At 39.1% G+C, this 22047-nt stretch overlaps 1 protein-coding gene across 1 annotated transcript in view; it reads left to right on the forward strand.

Annotated features, from left to right (window-relative positions):
• PLCXD3 (phosphatidylinositol specific phospholipase C X domain containing 3) overlaps window positions 1-22047 on the forward strand; it is a 177995-nt gene that overhangs the window by 105816 nt on the left and 50132 nt on the right. The window contains exon 2 of the mRNA XM_036910881.2: window positions 19050-19758. Within this exon, the coding sequence (XP_036766776.1) occupies window positions 19050-19758 (709 nt within the window). The remainder of the gene's footprint in view (window positions 1-19049; window positions 19759-22047) is intronic.

Here is a 22047-nt window from a genome sequence, read left to right on the forward strand (position 1 = left end):
AAATGTCATGTCGTGCATGTTAGTGTTCTCTGTTTAATGATTGCTCCTGGGAAGCATCTTTTGTTCACATAGGATTAATTGGTATCTCTGGGACTCTGCTGCAGTGGAAGTTTAGGAGAGCTGTCTTCACAGCTACAGAGGGTGCATCTACTCCTGTCTTCCAGAGTTCAGTTCTAGCTCAGACTGGGGCCAGGGGTCTTATGCATGGGCAGAAGGGCACTGATGGTTTTTAAACTTTTTCACCCTGCCAGCTCCCTTCTCACATGGGCAGACCCTTCACACAGTTAACTCTCAAATTCTGAAAACTAGTGTGTCTCTTTGAAGCCAGACCAGATCTGACTTTGGCTGTGGTCCCACACTTCACACAGTGTCCGGCCTGCCATATGCTGGGTTGTGTCAGTGTTTAGCAAAAGAGAATGCTGAATGGATCTGGTTGTTGGAACATTCCACTCCCTTGGCCCTGGGCCCTACCCTGGCTTCCCATCTGCTTCTGGGTACAGCTCTTGGATCCAATTCTAATCTGAAAGTAGGAGATGGTCTGAGACCTGCCCTCCCTGGGCTCTGACTCAACACTGTTCCCAGAGCTTCCTTCTAGTAGGAGAGTTTTCATTCAGTTCAGATGAATTTAACTCAACTCACTAGGCATTTTGAGCAGTATGAGAAGCATTATGTTTGGTTGACAGTAGACTTGGAGTTAGGAGAAATCTATTCCAACCAAAGCTATATGTCCTAGATATTGGTTCTTTTTCCCTCCAGATCTCTCTACCCTCCTTCCCCTTCCCCTTGGCTCCAGAAGGCTGACTATTATGGAATCCATTTATGGGTTTCTGTGTTCTCAGGCTCTCAAATGGGTTTGACCAATGGAAATACCTTAAGTTGATAGGGGAAAGTGATGTTGGGATATTTATTGCTCTGGATCCCTCTCTGCGGGTGCTTTGGGATGGCTGAGTCCCTTCACTGAGGATCCTTGTTCCACTCAAGGTAGCCTTCATTACAGACCTCTCCTACCAGTTTCTTATCTTACCCTTATTTTTTGCTACCTAGGAGTGGTAGCAGTTCTTCAACTATGAATAGCCTTGAGACACTACATTATAACTTGTGGTTTCTCTACTTCCAATTTACATGGTCCCATTATAAATGAACCCTCCTTGGATTACATGATTGGGGTGTGCCATTTGTTTTCTGTTGATGCTCTGACAGATGAAACTGTGATTTGGGGCAAGTCACTTCACTGGACTACTTACATCCAATGTAACACAGGTTTAAAGCAGATAATATCCCTCCCAGCTCTGGCAGGGAGGTAAGGTAGAGATGGAAAAATAATCTCTTCTTTGGAAGATTCAGCTCTCATTAAAGAGATAATCTATAGACCTATGAAATGCATAATAGAATAAGTATCCAAGTGATTAGGAAACATAATAAGGGCTCTAAGAATTCAGAAATGAGCAAGGTCAGTGTGAACTGATTAGTCAAAGGAAACATATGGATCTGCCAATAAATTCTGCGCTAACACCAAAAAAACCACATTTGTTCATGGATTTTCTAATCTAGATCCAAGATGGATGTTGTGTGCAAGGCTGTACCATGCAGAAAGCCTGTCTTGGAGCTGCTCCACAGAGCCCACACAGTATTGCTTAATCCTAGACAGTGCTCCTGGAAATAATTTACTCTTGAGACTAGACACAGCCACATCTCACAATAAGATATACAACTTCTAGGATTTCTTGCATTGGAATACTCTTTTTAAAAAAAGAAGTATAGAAAAAGCAGAGGTTTAGGGGTTGAGAGGCTGGAGTTATAATCTTAGTTGTCACTAGTTAGCTGTTCCCTAAACGTTTTTAATCTGAAAATAGCTATCTTTTATTTTGTTATAGGCCACTTTGGGTTTTTTTTCCCTTTGATTCAGAAATGTTAAAGACACATACTGACATAAGAATAATATAGTAATCACCCTTGTATCTAACATACAGATTAAAAAATAAAATATTATAATACAACTGAAGTCCACAGAGTATCCTTCCCCATTCGGATACTGCTATTTTCCTACCAAAGATAATTCCTATGCCCTGTCTCCACCCACCCACCCAATCTACAGCCAAAGCCAGGACGGACACATTGCTTTGCCAACTCCCTTTGCATAGGGAAGCCTCACTTCCATTGAGAGTGTAGAGGGATGATATACTAGCCCTCAGAGGATTTTGGCTTTATGTGAACACCACTTGCTCAGGCCCAGGCCTTTGTATATATAAAGACCAAAGCCCTAGGTTTTTGTGTCAGTGAATGTCCTCATGATGTCCAAGGTCTCAGGGCTAGCTCACCCCAGTGGATTCTGTCTGCTCCTTGGTTTGGATTTGACCACTGGCAATTTTCTTTATTTTTCTAACTGAAATACTGTTAATATACAATCTTATATTGGTTTCAAGTATACAGTGCAGTGGTTCAACATTTACCCATATTATTAAATCCTCACCCCGACTAGTGTGGTTACTATCTGTCAACATAGGGAGATGTTATGAAATCATTGACCATTATCTCCATGCTGTACTATCTCTGTGACCAACTTACATTATGACTGAGAATTTGTTTCCCCTTTTATCCCCCTCCATCTTCACACCCACCTCAACCCCTCCCTGTTAGAAACCACCGGTCACTTCTCAGTGTCTATGAGTCTACTGCTATTTTGTTCATTTGGTTTTGTTTTTATATTCCACAAATAAGTGAAATCATATGGTATTTGTCTTTCTCCAACTGGCTTATTTCACCTAGCTTAATACCTTCTAGATCTATCCATGTTGTTGCAAATGGCAAGATTTCTTTTTTATGGCTGAATAATATTCCATTGTGTACATGTACCACCTCTTCTTCATCCATTCACCTACTGATGGACACTGACACTGCTTCCATTACATGACTATTGTAAATAATGCAATTTTCCTTATTTTCTCACTAGCTTAGCTGTACATTTTAATAATGAAATAATGATAAAATAAAAATATTTGAAGGTATATTTTCCAAGATTTCTCTTGTAGTAGGGGACTTTAAAAATAATTTAGTTTACCATATTCTGTACTGTAGAGTACAGAAACAAGACACTCTCCTGAGAGTTGAAGACTATTCCTCTAGAAGTTTGAAAACCCTTCTTCCACTTCACAGGCAAGGTGATCATTGCCTAAACTATAAAAATAGGAAACTTTTATAACCAAGAAGCTAACTCAGCTAACCCAAATCTGCTGCAACTCAAATGTGCGGATTATAAGAAATGAATAATGGAAAGTAAAATAACAGATTCTTTTGATGCTATTCTTTAAACCTTTTCAACCTTTTCACCTAAAATTCCTTAAAGGCAGAGACCATTTTTTAAAACACATTTGATTTTATTAGAGCCAGAGATTGTCTTTATTGATTCTACATCCCTCATGGCATTTAACACATTTCCTTTCACATTGTAAGTATCCAATATGTATTTGTTGATTTGATTTGATTTGAATCGACTCTTCCAAGTTCAGTGTGAGGACAAAATGACCCTCGTATTTCCTCTTGTTTTACTGGTCCTGACGGTGAAACAGAGCCAGCTCATGGCAGTCCATTCCTGGTGTTCCACAGAATTTGTGATTTTCATGATCTAATATTGGTCTCTTTCACTTGTGCAGTACTTGCTTGGTTTATATAAAAATAAATTTAACTTTTCGCTAGGGAGTTGTTTTTAATTATTTGCTGTCTTGTGTGGTTGAGTGCTAATTCTCAAACTAAACATAAACTCTAACTAGTGTAGTTCAATAAATGGCAGGCTTTATTATGATTAATTTTTGCTTGATTTTGTTTTCATCACCACCTTGGATCATTAGAAAATGACCAATGGTCATAGATAGTGGCCTTCTTTTATATCTATTGCTAATGTGGCAGGACACGTACTAGGTGTCATTCCACCTCTCATTATTTCTTCTTTCCTGATGAGACTGAAAGTGAGTAAGAACATGGGGTGTGTATTGACTACAATTGAAATCCAATCTGAAGTTCAACTGCAAGACAAGATAAATACTCAGGACAATAAAATGGCTTTAAAAAAAAAAAAAGAATTTTCTTAAACAGTAAACATTTTTACTTTGAGAAATGTGTATTGGAGATGTGTTTGTCCCTGTGTGTGCTCTAAGTAGTGCAAATTCAAGTCCAGATAATATCAAGCCCTTTTAACAACTCTCTGAGGTGAGGTCTTGAGTAACTAGACATTAGAGGTAAGCACTGGCCAAAAAGAAGATAAATAAGGAAATAGATATGTGTCCCATCAAGGCTGAGACAAGAAATGCCTGTGTCCTCGGGGAAGCAGACTGAGAAAAATATGTGATTGGAGTGATTGGCAAAGGATCCCATGGCCACTGTAGTTCTCCCCACTCATAATTCCCATGACCTCAATACCAGCTTTTAGTGTCCTTTGCTTCCTTGTTGTGGTTAACACAATTCCAAAGGGCAAGAGGAAGTGCTAAAGTAGAGAGGGAGGAAAGAATATGTTGTCACCCAAAAATACAAGACTACTGAGTTTCTGAAAATTTACTGTAAAAAAAATAATGGGAAGAGGTTCCCTTCAGTTTAGTGTTTATAGAAGAAACCTCAAAAATGCATACTAACAGAAGAAATGTTAAAGTACATATTAGCATATATAATATAAAACAGTTATTTAAACAATGTTTGAAGACTATGTAGTACTACATAAATATTGTTGATATCATCCAATGTGTTTGGTATACACTGATCAAACCATGTAAAATATGACTGCATGTGGACACATACTGAAAGGATATATGGGTAATGGATAGTTTTCTCCAGAAAAGTTCACGTAGGGTAGGAAAATGTGCATATCTTCATTTTTAAACTACCTTTTAATGGTTCATACTTGCTTTGTAACCAGTAAAAACAAGATACATATGGTGGGGCATGGAAAAGGGAGTGGGGAGAAGTTGATGGAGGGAGAGACCACCCGTGCCTGAATGAGACTGCTGGCATCATTGTTCCCAAAGTCTCCTTTGCTGTCTTATTTTTACCATAAGAGACTAAGAAAGATCGTGAATGGCCAGGAATAGCTGCCTTTTTTTTTTATCTACTACTAATGTGTGTAGAACACATACTAAGTGCTCATTAAATACTAAATTAGTATTCAGTTAATATATTTTGAGTGTCATTGCATCATTTTTTCATTTCACAAATGGCAACATCCATTATCCATTTTAGATACAGTGTAGAGTCATGGGTTTTCATTTGGAAGTAAGACAAATATTTATCTCCATGATTAATATATAATGCTTTATAAGACATACTTTGGGGTGATTTGTTTGGGAATATTTGTATGGCATGAAATATGTGTGTGTACTCTTGGATTTGGGGGACAGAGTATCATGTATCATTAAGGTAATGCTATTCTGAATCTTATTAGGTCCAGTAGTGATACCTATGTTATAGTTTTTAGAAACTGGTCTATGTGTGCACCAGATCTACAGACATTACTTATTCTCTTAGCTCTGCTGTAAGTTTGGGAAGAAAGAGGATGTATGTTGTTGTCTCCATATCCAGATCTTCAACCCTAAGGCTGGAGGGAGGGAAAGGGAGATTGGAAGGAAGCGCAAAGGAATAAACAGTCCCCATGCCTCAAACATGTTTTCGATAAGAAAGATCCAGCTGGTGGCAAGAGGTGGTGTTTTGTGAGGGCATCATAGAATCAAAGGCATATATTTCAAGGGGATGTTCTTTTTGTAGCACAAACATGATTAAGGGTAATGCTGTATTATTTCAGATTTTCATTATTCATAAAAGGAAAACCAATAGTGCCAGACATTCAAGAACAAAGTTAAATAGACTTCAGAGGCCTTCTGGCTCCCAGATCTAAGAGACTATAATAATTGGGCTGTTTATTTGCCGTGTCTCTTATTTGTTTTCTTCTCAGAGGGAAAACGCAGTAGAGGTTTTTTTTCATTCAGAATAGTTGGAGTTAGTAACATGGATTTGGTTCTATCTATCTGCCCCCTCCTTTCCCCAGGCCATTACCTCTGCCCAGCTAACCAGAGCTGCTCCTGTGCTTACAGATCTCCAAGGCTGCCCCAAATGCTGGAGTCTGCCTACAGGGACAGAAACCAGAGAATGTGGCATAAAAAGACATCAGCATCTTAAGCAACCAGCTCCTGAAGAGGGGTGGGCAAGACTGGACAGACTGTAGCAAGCACGTCTGCCTCCAGCCTCTTCTCCTGTTCCTTATGACGAATGTTACCACAGTGTGACTGAGTCCTTTGCTTTTCCTCCAATGGCTGTAATTAATCTTAGTTTTAGGAAACTATACCAATGATAAAACTACTGTAGGAAGAGATGGTCGTGGAGTAAGCTGTCCTACCCTTGAGCCCCCTACAGGTAGCCTGGGTAGAGGGAAAGCTGTGGGCTCTGGCTCTGGACATTGGGAGGAGAAGCTACTCTGTGGTAAGAATTTCTGGAATGGCATATGCATAAGGAGCCCAGCCTTCTTTCCAGAGATGGTGGCTCTTGATATTGGTGCATCTGGTACAGGAACTCATGGTCCAGAAAATCAGAAAGAGAGAGAACTTTAAAACACATTTATCTATCTAAAGCTCCCCCTGGAGGCTATGGCAGTATTTTTATTGAGTAGTTCTAAGAACTTATATCAGTCATTGTGTTTATAATGTTTTGGTGCAATTCCCATTCATTCATGCATTCATCCAATATTTGCTGAGAACCTACTATGTGCCAGACACTTAGTGCTTAGAGTTAATAATGTAGAAATAATACTTAATAGTGACAATACAAGCTAAAAATAAAAACTATATTTATAAAGTATTTTCTGCAATTAATGTTTAGTGCTTATCATTTATTTTACCATCTTTACACATAGATAGCATCATCAGTTTATGTATTAGGATATTGAGGCTTACAGAGATAAAAGGATAGTATTCCATACAATAAATATTTACTGAGTATCTTCTCTGTGTCAGTTGCTGTGCCTTTTGCTGGGTATACTGTAGTAAGCAAGACTGATTAGATTATTTTTCTTTTGGAATTAAATTCTAGTGAGGGGATCCATCAATAGATAAGTGGATAAACAGATGGTACATACATACAATGGAATATTATTCAGTCATAAAAAAGAACAAAGTCTTGCCATTCGAGGCAATATCGGTGGACCTAGAGGGTACTATGCTAAGTGAAATAAGTTATACAGAGAAAGGCAAATACCATATGATTTCACTTATATGTGGAATCTGAAAAACAAAACAAATAAAACTAGATTCATAAACATAGAGTACAGACTGTTACCATAGGGAGGGGGTGGGGGAATGGATGAAATAGGTGAAGGAGAATAAAAATTAGTGATCATGTTCAGTATCTTGATCAGGCAATGGTTACATGAGTGTATACGCATGTTGAAATTTGTCCAGCTATATGCTAAGATTTGTGTGTTCTATCGTATGTACCTCAATAAAAAAATTTAAATAATTCTTGTGAGAAGAGATAGACAAGAAGTAAATACACAATTTATAAAACTGAAATGAAGCTAGTGAAAATACCGTGAAGAAAAGAGAACTCTATCATCTGATAGACTTACAGCCAGCAGGAGCAGGTTGGACCCTTAGTCCCTGTAGAGACAGGAAGGCTTACTTAAACTGATGACAGCTGAGCTGAGACTTGAACAAAAAGGTTGCCAGCTCTACAAATGACTAGAGGTAAAGCATTACTGGCAGTGGGAATAGCAAGCACAAGGGCTCAGATGGAATGAAGTTAGTGTATTCAGTAAGTGGAAAGAACCCTCTGTAGCTGGAGTCCAGCCACCAAAGGGAGAGTGACCTATCTTGAGTGGTCTTAGGGTCCTGGGCTACGCACTGCTGCAGGATTCTAGGAGTCCCATTTCTTCAGGCTCCATTGAACATCTCTGGGGGCAGTGCATGGGGGAAGAGCAAGGCAGTCTGCTGTGCAAAACAGATGTCCTCATGTTTCCTTATAGATAAAGGACATCTTTCTCTTTTAGGTCCAGACTGTCTTGTCCTTCCTGGGCTGCTCAGCCCCTCTGGGAGGTGAGGCAGGAGGAGCGTGGTTTTCTTCTGGTTGCCTCCCAGATTACTCACCAACAGATATGTCCCTTCTGGGCGACTAAGCTCTGCTGACATAACCAGAGCCAGTCAGCCTTGTGGACAACATATGCCATGTCTCTCCCTCAGCTTTACCACATTTCTCTCGTGGACACCACTTCCCACCATGCTTATTTAATCACCCTTGATTCATCCTTCTCCCTGACTCACTGCAGCTCAGTGGTCATCACAAATCTAAACACAGATCATTTGAAAAAGAGAGCAGCTCAGTGGCCACAAGGATGAGACGCAGGAGTCTTGTGCTCAGATCTGTTCTCGCCCTGTTCTTACGGCCAGGGGCCTGTGTTTGGTTTATTGATTAAGATGTGCAGATTGACTTCCAGAGTTCATGTAAGTGTTAATAAGTAAGTGACCTCAGAAAATTTACCAAAATAAATGTGTTAATATAAAAATTATTAATGAATGTTTTATTAATAAGTAAAAAGATCAGTTCAGACTCTCTTCTTTGTGACACAGCAAAGTGCTCAATCAGTAAGCCACAGCACAGGCATTATGACATCTCCCCAGACTCAGAAATCACACAAGTAGAATGTGTACATGAATGAGTGTGTGTGTGTGAAGATAGACAGACTGAGAGTGGAGAAGCCTAGGAAACTGAGGAAAGAAGGCAGTGTAATGAGTGGTTGATAAGGAAGAAGATGCCAGTATTACCTTAATGCCTTTTATTTATTCAAAGTGTGGTCCTTGAAACAAAAGCCTTGATAATAACTGGGAGCTTATTAGAAATGCAGAATCTCATGCCCCATCCCTGACCAGTGTAATCAGATTTTAACAGGAACCTCCCATGATCATATGCATATTAACAGTGAAAAAGTGTAACCTTAATGATTGTGTGTGTTTGGAGTTTTGTTTTCACCTGTCAGCTCTGATTATTAGTTATCTCTAGAAGCTCATGTTGTACTCAGGACTGAACTACCATTTTATTAAAAGTTATCATATACAGTTTGTGATAGCATTTATTGTAGTTTCTGATAATGGTGGTTTTCCTTGCCTGTTTTTCCCACTACAATATGGACTCCACAAGGACAAAGCCCAGCTGAGTCTTGGGTACTGTTTTATTTCCATATCCCTGACCCAATGCTTGACATATAATAGATGTTCAATAAATGTCTACCAAATTCTTGATACAACCAAGCAGGAGATGAAGTGTAGGAAATCCTTGTTGGAAGGAACCCACCTTCCCTTCCTTTACTTGACAAATGCTCTTCCTTTTCTCTCTCCAACCCCCACCTCTTCTCGGCCACACCCCAAACAACACTCACAGTACCTTGCACACCACAGCCACTTGATTTATTTAATAAATGAAATAAAGACCAGACAAATCTTGTCCCCTCAAAACTCGTGCCACCCAGAACCTCCTGGAGTGGCGATGGAGATCAGTGAACAAAAGGTACCTATCTTCATGGATTAATTTAGCCTGAAAGATTTGCTGATTCTCTTGAGAACACATCAGAACAATTGAAAGAAATTTTGGAGTAAAGATCAAGAGATCAGCAGAACTCAGTGCGAAAGTCAGAGATGCTGTTGGATTTTGAACACGCTCAAAAGCAGTGCTTCATGTGTGATAGTTTTCAGTTGCTATAAGGATTTAGAACAGCGTCACAGTAAAATGGCACAGTGAGAAGTGTGTGAAAGATGAATTATAGGTGTGGGGAAATGTGTGTGTTATAGGTGCAGGCAGGGGTGCAACTCAGAGTGGCTTCCGCCTGTGGCACTTACCTCATCTGCCCATAGGGTTTCCACTAGAGCAGGTGTTCTCAGCCTTGTTACTGCTGACATTTTGGGCAGGACGATCCTTCATTGTCGGAGCTGTCTTGTGCCTTGTGGGATGTTCAGAAGCATCCAGGGCCCTCTGCCCACTAGATGCCAGCAGTGCCGCCCTGCAGGTGTAACAATGCAAAACATCTCTACATGTTGTCAAATACCTCCTGGGTCACAATGCTGCTTAATTAAGTTCCCCTGCTCTAGGGAAGCAGATGGGTCTATAGGTCTTTCTAATTATCCAACAAATACTGCTGCCTGCTCTACTGATAAGCCTCTTGAATCCGTTTATTTCTGATGTAGATTCTTACTGGTCCCAGGGCCTTCCTTTTTGGGCAGCTGCCCTCACCGATACTCTGTAGGTTTAGAAGGTTACACTGCTGTTATTGTTGGCCTAGCAGCACCGTGTACATGGCAAAACCTTGGAGCATGATTCCATATGGCTGTCTGCTGAAAAGAGTCCAGATACAGTGGAAAGGGAGACTGCTTGGCTGAGCTGCTTTAGACAGTAATTTAGGACTTCCCTATTTCTTGGGGTCTCTTCTAATTATTTTTCTGGCAGCCCTATTGATAGTCCTTGCAAGGAAACTTTTATGAAAAGAAAGCTTAATAGTTTCACCCAGGGTGGCAATTGGACTGGGCTCCTTTTTCTGCCCTTCAACTGGAACACTGCTGCTCTGAAATATTCACTGTCAGCTCATCTATTGGTTTAAGGGAACAATCCAGGAAGTTTAAAGAAATAGTGTTGAATATTGAGCTTCTCTGCCCTGGGAGGCATCAATGTAACAGGCCTTCTCAAATTTAGCATCTGGGATCCTAGAACAAAAGATTTAAGTAAGGAAACCAACCTCCTTCACTTCACCTTACTGGCTCTGCAATGTGCTGAGGGAGAAGGCTCTACACAAGATGAAAGTTATACATTCACCCAAAGAGAAATCACAGTGTCACTGTTTTGATTTTTCCTTTACAAAAGGATTAATCTCAGTGTTCTGCAAGATATGTCAGGTTTAATTTAATATTTGAACATGTATTTCTTATACATGTATTATGTTGAGCAAACCATACATATTAAATTACCAGTGCGTGGTTTTTAATTATCTGTTCAATTCTAGAAGTGTTTTGGTTTGTGATTCATATTGTGCCTTATCTCAAATGACACAAAATCTCTTGTATTGTCCACAAAGACCTGATCATGTGCTGCAGGACTGAGGAAAGATTATGTGCCAGGAATAAGGAGTGATCCTTATTCTTCAAGGTTTGAACTTTATCTCCAACAAATCTAAGTAACTGATCAGCTTAATCAATTGGACAACCAAAATGAATGAAATTAGTTTGTTAAGAACCAAGTAATTAACTTTAAAGTTTTTTTCTGTCACATTGAGCATCATGCATTTGCAATGTAGAGAACTGATTGACTTTCAAACCAAGTAAAACTGATTTGAGAATTAATAGTGTTTCCGTAATCTGTGTATTTTCTCTCCTCCATTACAGTTAGAAACCAAGAGTGGATTTTAATTATTTTGAATACTATAAGGTTTGGGACAGTACAGATCCACCTGCAGAGATCATGTGCTGTGGTTAGAGTCCTATATGCCATCAATTGGATTTATAGCCTCTCAAGGCCAGGGTCCACACACAGGGTTTGGTTAGGGATTTACTACAAGGTAACAGGGAATGGAGCTGGATAATTAGTACTCAGGAGACAGTGGTATTGAAGGAATTCCAAGAGGCAAGCAGACTCTGGAGGTAACCAGATTCTAGTTACCAGTCTAGTATTTAGCAATGGGATTTCTAATTCCTTGGGGGAGAGAATGTTCTATAAAAGCGAATAATTCACATAGAAGAGTTGGTTACTAGATAAATTACTAAGTCAAAATTCATGTTAATGAAAATGGGACAGAAATCATGAGGAACCTGTTGATGAATGCCATTGTACTGGGCTGGAATCAATTATATCTCTTCCCTAAGATTAAATCTGTTTAGAGGATGAGGCAGGGAAGGAGGGTTAAATGGTAGCCGCTGGAATGAAGGGAACAGTAGGTGAAAGTGATTTCAGTGGTGTCAACAGGAAACCAGGCCACTGGCTACGGGGCAGGAAGGAAGAGGGCATGAAGAGAGGATGGGAGGTCAATGCAGTAGGACTTGAGGACTGGCTGAATGTGAGGTTTGGGGGGCAGATAGGAATTAAAGATGAATCCAAGGATGAGATCAAAGGATTATAAGATAATTAACTATGTTGGGGGGCACATGAAAAAGAGTAGGTTTGAAGGAGAAGATACAAAACCCATCAGGTTTTAAGTTTAAGGTTTCCATGAAGCGATGAAATTTAGTTGCCTGGAAGGCAGACAGGGGTCTGGAATGCAGGTCAGATTAGATGGTATCAATTTATGGTGCATCTGTTAGAAGCATGAGGCCAAAGAAATGGATGAGACTACCCAAGAAAAAAGCGTGGAGCAAGTTGAAGTCTTGAATAGAACTTTTGATAACAGCCTTATTTAGGAGTTGGAAGAACAAGAGGCAGAGGAAGAGACAGAAGGGATAGTTACAGAAAGAGTAGAAAAACTAGGAAGAGTTTTGGTCTTTCCTAAGCCTCAAAGGCCAAAGGAGGAAAATTTTTCACCAAGGAAGTATAGCATTATCAAGATTTCCAGAAGCTGGAGCAGGATTCACTCACTGGTTTATTCAGTATTAGCTAAATGCTCTGTGCTAAGGTTTAGGAATGAGCTCACAGAAATATCTGGTAGGTTATTTTTATTAGACATCAGTGATATTTCACAGAGGATTTATCTAAATTGGACTAGTGATAGTCTGATTACACTGGATTAAAGATGGAACCAAAGTTAGGTAGAGAGAGCCAGGCTGTACAGACTGATTTTCTGAGAAATTTGAGAGGAAATGGTAAAGAAAAATCAGGCCACTAATGGCCTAATTTGTAAAAATGATTATTAGTAGAAGTAGTTATTTCACTTTTGTAGCATATCCCACGTGAACAATTTTGACCCATTGACTTGAGTCAAATATTTTGACATTAATAAAGCTAGAAGCAATAGTAGACACAGAATTGTAAGGCTTTTTTCTTTTCTTTTTAGAAAGCCTAGAATGTAGCTTAAAATCAATGTGCAGATTTACAGAGCTTGCAGGTGGAGAACAAGATAAAGGCAGAATGAATTTCAATGAATGTGACAAGTGTTGGTAACAACATCTAATAACAATTATAGACATACTTTGTTTTATTGAATTCACATATATTTTGTTTTCTACTTGAAGGGTCATGGCAACCCTGCATTGAGCAAGTCTATTTGCACCATTTTTCCAAATAGCATTTGCTCACTTTGTGTCTCTCACAATATTTCAAGCTTTTTAATTATTACTGTATTTATTTTGCTCATCTGAGATCAGTTGTCTTTGATGTTATTACTGTAATTGTTTTGGAGTGCCATAAACCACACCCATATAAGACAGCAAACGTATTGATAAATGTTGCATGTGTTTTGATTGCTCCACCAACTAGCCATTCCCCATTCTTTCTCTCTCCTTCAGCCTCCCTATTCTTTGAGACACAGCACTATTGAAATAGGCCAATTAACAACCCTATAACAGCCTCTAAGTGTTAAAGTGAAAGGGAGGGTCGCATGTCTTTCACTTTAAATCAAAAACTGAAGTGATTAAGCTTAGTGAAGAAGGCATGTTCAAAAGCTGAGATAGGCCAAAAGTTGTAACTCATATGCCAAACAGTTAGCCAAGCTGTGGATGCAGAGGAAAGTTCTTGAGGTAAATTAAAAGTGCTACTCCAGGGAACACATGAATGGTAAGAAAGCAAAACAGCCTTATAGCTGATGTGGAGAGAAGATCAAACCAGCCACAAAATTCTCTTAAGCCAAAGTCTAATCCAGAGCAAGGTGGTAACTGTCTTCAATTCTGTGAAGGCTGAGAGAGGTGAGGAAGCTGCAGAAGAAAAGTATGAAGCTAGGTGAGGTTGGTTCATGAGATTTAAGGAAAGAAGCTATCTTCGTAACCTAAAAGTGCAGGTGAAGCAGCAAGTGCTGATATAGGTCAACAGGTTTTCTAGAAGCCCTGACTAAAATAATTAATGAAGGCAGCTACATGAAAAAACAGATTTTCTATCTTGACAAAATAATCATATATTGGAAGAAGATGCCATCTTGGACTTTCATGACTAGAGAGAAGCCAATGCCTGGCTTCAAAGCTTCAAGGGACAGGCTGACTTTCTTGTTAGCAGCTAATGCAGCTGGTGATTTTCAGTTGAAACCAATGCTCATTTATCATTCTGAAAATCCTAGGGCCCTTAAGAAATATGCTAACTCTACTCTGCCTATGCTCTATAAATGGAACAACAAAGCCTGGATGACAGCACATCTGTTACAACATTGATTTACCGAATATTTTAAGCCTTCTGTTGAGACCTACTGCTCAGAAAAAAAAGGTTCCTTTCTAAATATTACTGTTCATTGACAATTGTTATTTACCCAGGAGCTCTGATGACATCCAATGAGATGAATGTTGTTTGCATGCCTGCTAATACAACATCCATAGATCAAAGAGTCATTTTGACTTTCAAGTTATTGCTGAAGAAATACATTTTGTACGGCTATAGCTGCCATAGATATAGTGATTCCTTTGATAAAGCCAGGCAAAGTAAATCAGAAACCTGGAAAGGATTCACCATTCTAGATGACATTAAAGAACACTCATGATTCATGGGAAGAGGTCAAAATATCAACATGAACAGGAGTTTGGAAGAAGTTGATTCTAACCCTCATGGATGACTTTGAGAGGTCAAAGATTTCAGTGAAAAAAGTAACTGCAGATTTGGTGGGAGAATCAAGAGAACTAGAATTAGAAGTAGAGCTTCTAATTCTATTATGCAATTCTAATATGAATTGCTACAATCTCATGATGAAATTTGAATGGGTAAGGAGTTGTTCTGTATGAGCAAAGGAAGTGGTTTCTTGAGATGGAATTTACTGGTGAAGATGCTGTGAAATTTTGAAATGATAAAGGATTTAGAATATTACATAAACTTAGTTGATAAAATAATGGCAGCGTTTGAGGGGCTGACGCTAATTTTGAATGAAGTTCCACTGTGGGTTAAATGCTATCAAACAGCATTGCGGGCTACAGAGAAATCACTCATGAGAGAAAGAGTCAATTGATGTGGCTCATTTCATTGTTGTCTTTGTTAAGAAATTACCACAGCCACCCGACCCTTCAGCAACCACCACCCTGATCAGTCAGCAGCCATTAACACTGAGGTAAGACCTTCTACCAGCAAAAAGATTATGACTCACTGAAATCTAAAATAATGTTAGTATTTTTTTAGCAATAAAATATTTGTAAATTAAGGCATATACATTGCTTTTTTGGGCATAATCCTATTGCACATTTAATAGACTCTTGTGTAATGTAAACATAACTTTTTATGCAATGGGAAACCCCCAAATCCATTGATTTGGTGTTACTGCAATATTTGCTTCATCGCAGTGGTTCTAGAACAGGACTAGTTGCTATGGCGGAGCTGCAGGCCAGGTGAACTGTGAATTGAGGGATAGGGAAGATTCCATGACTGAAAAAAGGCTTTGCCACAGAGAATGAAATAGATGTGGGTCATAAAAGAAGACTAGGATTAAGACTTTCACAAAGGGAAAACAAGAGGGTAAATTTCACTTCAGACTCTCCCCATGGAAAGTGGAAATAGTGCCACCTGCCCATCTTCCTCCTTAGAAAAGGGCCTCAAAGCCAAAATTTACCCTTTCAGCTTCTCACCTAACACTCTTTCAGTTCACAGATGGAAGACACATATGCTTCCCCACTCCTGTGGTGTTGGCCCTATTATCGCAAAAGGTATCAAGGCATCAAATATGAAGGAAACCTATTATCAGAAAGCATAAAATAATGTCTTGCCAAGTGATAGGACAGAGCAGGCAAGAAGAGGGAAGCCCTGGGTGCCGTACATAAGCACGCTCAGGGCCCTGCAGAGGCAAGCAGGGGAGTGTTTCTTATTTTTATTGTGCCAGAGCCTGAGTTCTGAGGTCAGGGTGTAGATATTGGAATTACACACTCTTGGTTATGTCAAACTTTAGCCTACTGGGCCTTTTTGGTTTGAAGGTTCACAGATGAAATTGACTTGATGTGTTTTCTTTGATGTTTATTAAACCTTTAATTTTGTAGTTTGAAATGGAATTATGGCCAAACCAAGAGACCCTCCCAAGGTTCAGCCCAAAGACCTTTTATCAATAATAGTGGAAAGATACTGAAGGGAAGATTAGGATTTAGTAAGTGTAACAGATTAATTTTCTTAACATGGCAGAATGTAAATATTTAGTTGCTGTTCAAAGCAACAAGAAGTGATGTACTTTTGATTTTTCTCTGTTTGCTTAATCTTAGACAAATAACACATAAGAATCTTGCTTTCAAAAAATACTTACAAACCTAAATCCTGTGATTTAAATTATTTCTCTTCCATCCTCCCCTCCGCGTGAGCCTACACAGGCATTCCCAGTCCTTTGTCACACAGGCCTTTTTCGATGTTGGGGTTTGCTTTGTCAGAGCCAATAAGGGAGAGAGCACCAGGACGGAAGCCACATGCCTTTATGACCTGATCCCATCATGGCCAACACTATATTATATATTTTCTCTGAGAAATTCATAGAGTGTCTTGCATCCACCAATGCTTTCATTATCCTCTCCAAATCACATTTGCATCTGGTGTATCATTCTGCACCCAATGTAGTGCTTGTACCTCAGAGTCATCTGGCTTAGAACAAATATTGGCGGGGGTACCAATGTTTCCTCCATTTGACTGTTAGCTGTTTTTAATTTTAATTTTTAACATTATTTTTTCCTTAAATGTCAACAAATAATGTAATCAAGAAACTATAATGTCCTTTTACAGGGTTGTCAAAATCAGTGAATTTCTTAGACTATTTCATTTATTTATATTGAAGTAGAGTTGATATACTATATTTTGTTGGTTTCAAGTATACAACATAGTGATTCAATAGTAATCTATATTAGTATGCTCACCCCAAGTAGTATTCTTACTAACTGTCAACATAGAATGATGGTACACAATTATCAACTATATTCTCATAGGCAAATTTTTTAAATTTGTCACAAAACCATATGATAGAATGGTGGAACTAAAGTCATGTTGAAAACAAAGAACCATTCATTTCTGGAAGAAGATATTTAGCCATATTTAATGTCCTTTCTGCTTCCTTCCAATTATGTCCTCTACTAGATTATAGAAGTAATCAATTACTTTTATCCCCTTGTTTCACATGCCTGGAAATTAACTTGAAACTTTTTATATGTTATAAATGAACCCTTATTTCAAGAGTTTATTCATTTCTTTAGACCTATTTTAATGGTAGATCATTTAATTATAACTTCTTAAGCTCACCTTTTCATTTCTTTCTTTAAACATATTCTTGCTGTATACTGAGCCATAGTATAGTTTATTTAGCTTCTTCATTTATATTGCAATCAACTGAACAGCAACTACTAAATCCATATACAGCAGTTTAAATCCCTGTTAAAATTTGCCAATGCCGGATCCAAACTGCTTACTCAGAAAGTGCTGACATTTTCTTCCCATACCATCTACTAAAGAAAAATAGATCAAACGGTTCCAGATTAAATTAAACATGGCATTTCTGCATGTTTGAGTTACCTTTCATTATCTGAAAAAAAATTTAATAATTCTGAGGGGTTATCTGTTCCAAATCTTAAAGGTTATGATTTGCAAGATATCAAAGTAGTTTTCAAAATATTTTCTCTAACAACCTACTATGGTGTCTGAAGTCCATCCTCTGTGATTCCTATAGACTATTTAATGTTAAAAATAGATATATAGACATACATACAGAGATATAAATATAGATTAATATGGGTATGGAATATAGACAAAGATAAATAATACAATTATTTTTTATCACTGTAAAAATAATTGCTTCAAGTAGCTTATCAGACAAAGGCCCTGAGTTGATGGGTGATAAACTTAGAGGCTGTGTGTGTGTGTGTGTGTGTGTTTAGGCTGGAGGAGTAAAAGAACTAGAAAAGTGCGTGCCTTTTTTAGTTCTGAGAGAACCAGATTGGGAGTGGGACCAGATGTGAGGAAGCCAAGTAATTGATGGGGAATCATGGTATCTGCTCTTCCTAATGTATGAAAAATCTAGGATATATTAATTAATTTTATCTGTTCTGGGGCTCTTTCTCAAGGGTTATGGAAGCCTTTAAAAAAATAAAAACTTGAAATAATTTTTCTTTTTTGGGTCCAATAATATTTAAATGGCACTTTGTACTTACAGGCAAACCATGTACACGTTCATCGCTACATTTCTGGTGTTGTTATTTGTAACAGCCCAAAATAAAATAATTAAATAGGTTGTCTTTGTTCTTCCCAGGAAGGTATCCTTCTAAATTTGGAAACCAACTCCAAAGAGAGCTTTTACTGTTTAGAGGAAATAGTTGAAGAAAGTTGTCTATTAGTTAATTTTTAAATGCGATCGGTTGTGTTAAGTTACAAGAAACATCATTTACCCAATATGTGAAAAGTATTTGGCCTCATCTAAGTCAGGGTCAGGAATGATAAACATACCAGCATTATACTGTCCCCTCACCTTATTTCTCTTCCTTTATCCCTGTGACCTCTTGGGCTTTCTAAATTGTATGAGGTAACAGTTCATACGCTGATTGTCTCCATGTGGAAAGGACTTCTTTATTCACTGAAAAAAGCCCTGTGGGCTTAAAATCATCTGAAATGAAGGGGAAAAGGGCAAGATTATAGACAAAGTATTTGGGAACTGGTGAGTCCCCATAAATTCCACTTCATGAATTGTCACTTATGCCACGTACATGGAAAGCCAATCCTAATAGTACATTAAATTCTCTGCTTACAGAAGTAGGTGATCATTTGAATTTAAAATATCCTTCAGAAGGGATTTTTCTTACCATTTTACAATCAATTTGATCTGTTGGAGTGCTCTGTGTACCATACTGGGCTATAAAAAGACCATCCTAAGACATGAGAGTGAATGAGGGGGTGAGATATGAACATTGCAAGAGGGAAAGAAGTTGGAAAGACAAAGGACTGAAATATAACCACATTATGCCTTGTTTTTCTTCCAGGATCTCACGATTCCTTCAGCTTTTACATTGACGAAGCCTCCCCAGTGGGGCCCGAACAGCCAGAAACTGTCCAGAATTTTGTCTCTGTGTTTGGAACTGTGGCCAAAAAGCTGATGCGAAAGTGGCTGGCCACTCAAACAATGAACTTTACTGGGCAGCTGGGAGCTGGGATCCGTTATTTCGATCTTCGAATTTCCACCAAGCCCAGAGACCCCGACAACGAACTTTACTTTGCTCATGGTTTGTTCAGTGCCAAAGTCAATGAAGGCCTGGAGGAGATCAATGCATTCCTCACAGATCACCATAAGGAGGTGGTTTTCTTGGACTTCAACCATTTTTATGGGATGCAGAAATACCACCATGAAAAATTGGTTCAAATGCTGAAAGACATCTATGGAAATAAAATGTGCCCAGCAATTTTTGCCCAGGAAGTTAGTCTGAAATACCTGTGGGAAAAGGACTACCAAGTGTTAGTCTTCTACCACAGTCCAGTGGCTCTGGAAATGCCCTTTCTGTGGCCTGGGCAGATGATGCCAGCACCGTGGGCCAACACCACAGACCCAGAAAAATTGATCCAGTTTCTTCAGGCATCCATCACTGAAAGAAGAAAGAAGGGCTCGTTTTTTATATCTCAGGTGGTGCTAACCCCCAAAGCTAGCACTCTGGTCAAAGGCGTGGCCAGTGGTCTCAGAGAAACGATCACAGAAAGGTAAGTGTCTTAAGGTATTAGGGAAAAGTTTAAGTCATTTAACCCAAATTCCTAGAGCTGGTAAACGATGGAGCTAAGCTCATACCAGTGTGTGTTAATTTCCTAGGGCTGCCACAACAAAGTACCACAAACTAGGTGACTTAAAGCAGAAGAATTTCATTGTCTTTCAGTTCTAGAGGCTAGAAGTCTAAAACCAAAGTGTTGACAAAGTTGATTCCTCCAGAGGCTCTGAGGGAGAGTCTTTCCCATGCCTCTCCCTGAATTTCTGGTGATGCTTGGCAATCCTCTGTGTTCCTGGGCTTGTAGATACATCAGCCCAATCTCTGCCTCCATCTTCCCATGGCCTTGTCCCTGTGCATCTCTGTCTTCTCTTCTTATAAGGACACCAGTCATACTGGATACAGGCCTGTTCCAGTGATACCATCTTAACTGTAAACACTCTACTTCCAAGTAAGGGCACACTTACAGGTGGGGGATTAGGACATCAACATATTTTTTTGTACGACACAATGGATCAGTACATAGCACCATGCATTTTGACACCATGTCCAGTTATCTTTTCACAGTACTCCTTTCACATTTGTGTATCACTCTGACAAATTACAAAGCCCTTTCTTTACTGTTTGCCATCTTTCTATACACCTAATTCCATTCCATCTGCATAACAACCCTGGAAATAAATATTATCTTACAGATAAAAATTGAGGTTCAAAGATTTGAAATGAAATGAATGATGAAGCAAAGTCCCAAACCCCATTCTTCTCAAGCCATAATCTATGCCTTACCCTGTAACATAACCCAGGATCGCCCTTCAGAGAGTGGGCATTCCATTCAAGATCAGTCATACGTGTAAAGTGGTAGTTACCTGCAAGGTATAATTTGAGCAACCAGCAAAGATGTCTGTAGGTCTTTCCCACGAGTGTGATACATCATGTAGAACTGTCCATGTACATGTATTTATTCTTTTGAGTTAAAGTATTAAACAAGGCAAACATTGTCTGAAGAGAAAATACGATTCTTACCAGACATTTTATCTTTACCTGATATTTTGAATCACAGTAAGGAGACAGAGCATGAATGTTTGCTAAAGGTCTTTGTAGAGCAAGACAAGAAGATGAAGAGTTGGTGGTGGAAATAGTATGGGTGGCCTTATAGCATAGCATATAGGGCAGGGAAGGGCAGGGGATGAGGCTTGTAGTGGGGCAGGACACACCTGCAAGAAAGCTTTTAGCCAGGCTTCATGGAACTTCATCCTGTTCATGGGGAACTGGAAAATTAAATTTAACGGTAGAGTGACTTACTCAGATCTATAATTTAGATAGATAACTGGTGCAGCATGGAGTGGAGAGAGGGAACAGCTAGAAAGTGGTGCTTGGAATTGTTTTAGCAAGGTAAAACAAGGTAAACTGAGGAAGAGAGAAAACAAAACAGAGTGATAAGCCACAGCAAAAACTGGGGTGATTTGGTGATATTTAGCTATGTGTCGTAAACAGGCGAAAAGAGCTAAGGATTAAGTTGCTTCTTGAGAAATGGAATGAGTGATGCCAGCATCCACAGAGGCAGGAAACAAAGGCACAGGGACATGGTGAGGAGGTGGGGAAGTTATGATCAGGGTTATGCTAACTCTACAGTGCTAGCAAGGCATCCAGTAGATGTGGCCAACTGATCATTAGAACTATAGGCCAACTTATTTGGGATTGTAGGGAAAGCCACAAGCCAGTGGAAAGGAAGGATTCCTCCATATAAAATCATGACTTCCTTCTGTTATTCAGATGTTAGCTGAGATTGCCCTGTTCCTTAAGATGTATAGATGATCCCCAACTCTTCAATGTACATCCCATGCAAGTAAAAATATAAGGATGCTTTCCCTAAGATTTCTGCTGATGTCTAGATTTCTCACATTTCTATGATATTAGTCCTTGCTGCCTTATGTCCCTCTCTGTGTTACCTGAGACAGAAAACTTGTTTATTGCTCAGTTTCCACAATGGTTTTAGGACTTTACTGAAGATCTGAGAAAACACGTGAAGTTTTATAATCATAATAATGCAGATAATTTAAAATGAAATTTCAGACTTGTCTGTAATTACAGATGCTCTGACCTGGGATACCTTCCCCTGCTGACATCTGTAACACCTCTCACATCCGCCTCGAGTCCTCCAGCTGAATCCTTTCCCTCACCTCTTCTCTGTGCCTTTTCTCACCTCTCTCCTTCCCCCAGCCCCATATTGCCTTGGAAATACTGCTGTCTCCTCTAGGTGGTTACACCAAACTATTTACCTCTCTTCTGC

The sequence above is a fragment of the Manis pentadactyla genome, chromosome 2, assembly GCF_030020395.1.
Source record: "Manis pentadactyla isolate mManPen7 chromosome 2, mManPen7.hap1, whole genome shotgun sequence".
Taxonomy (NCBI): domain Eukaryota; kingdom Metazoa; phylum Chordata; class Mammalia; order Pholidota; family Manidae; genus Manis; species Manis pentadactyla.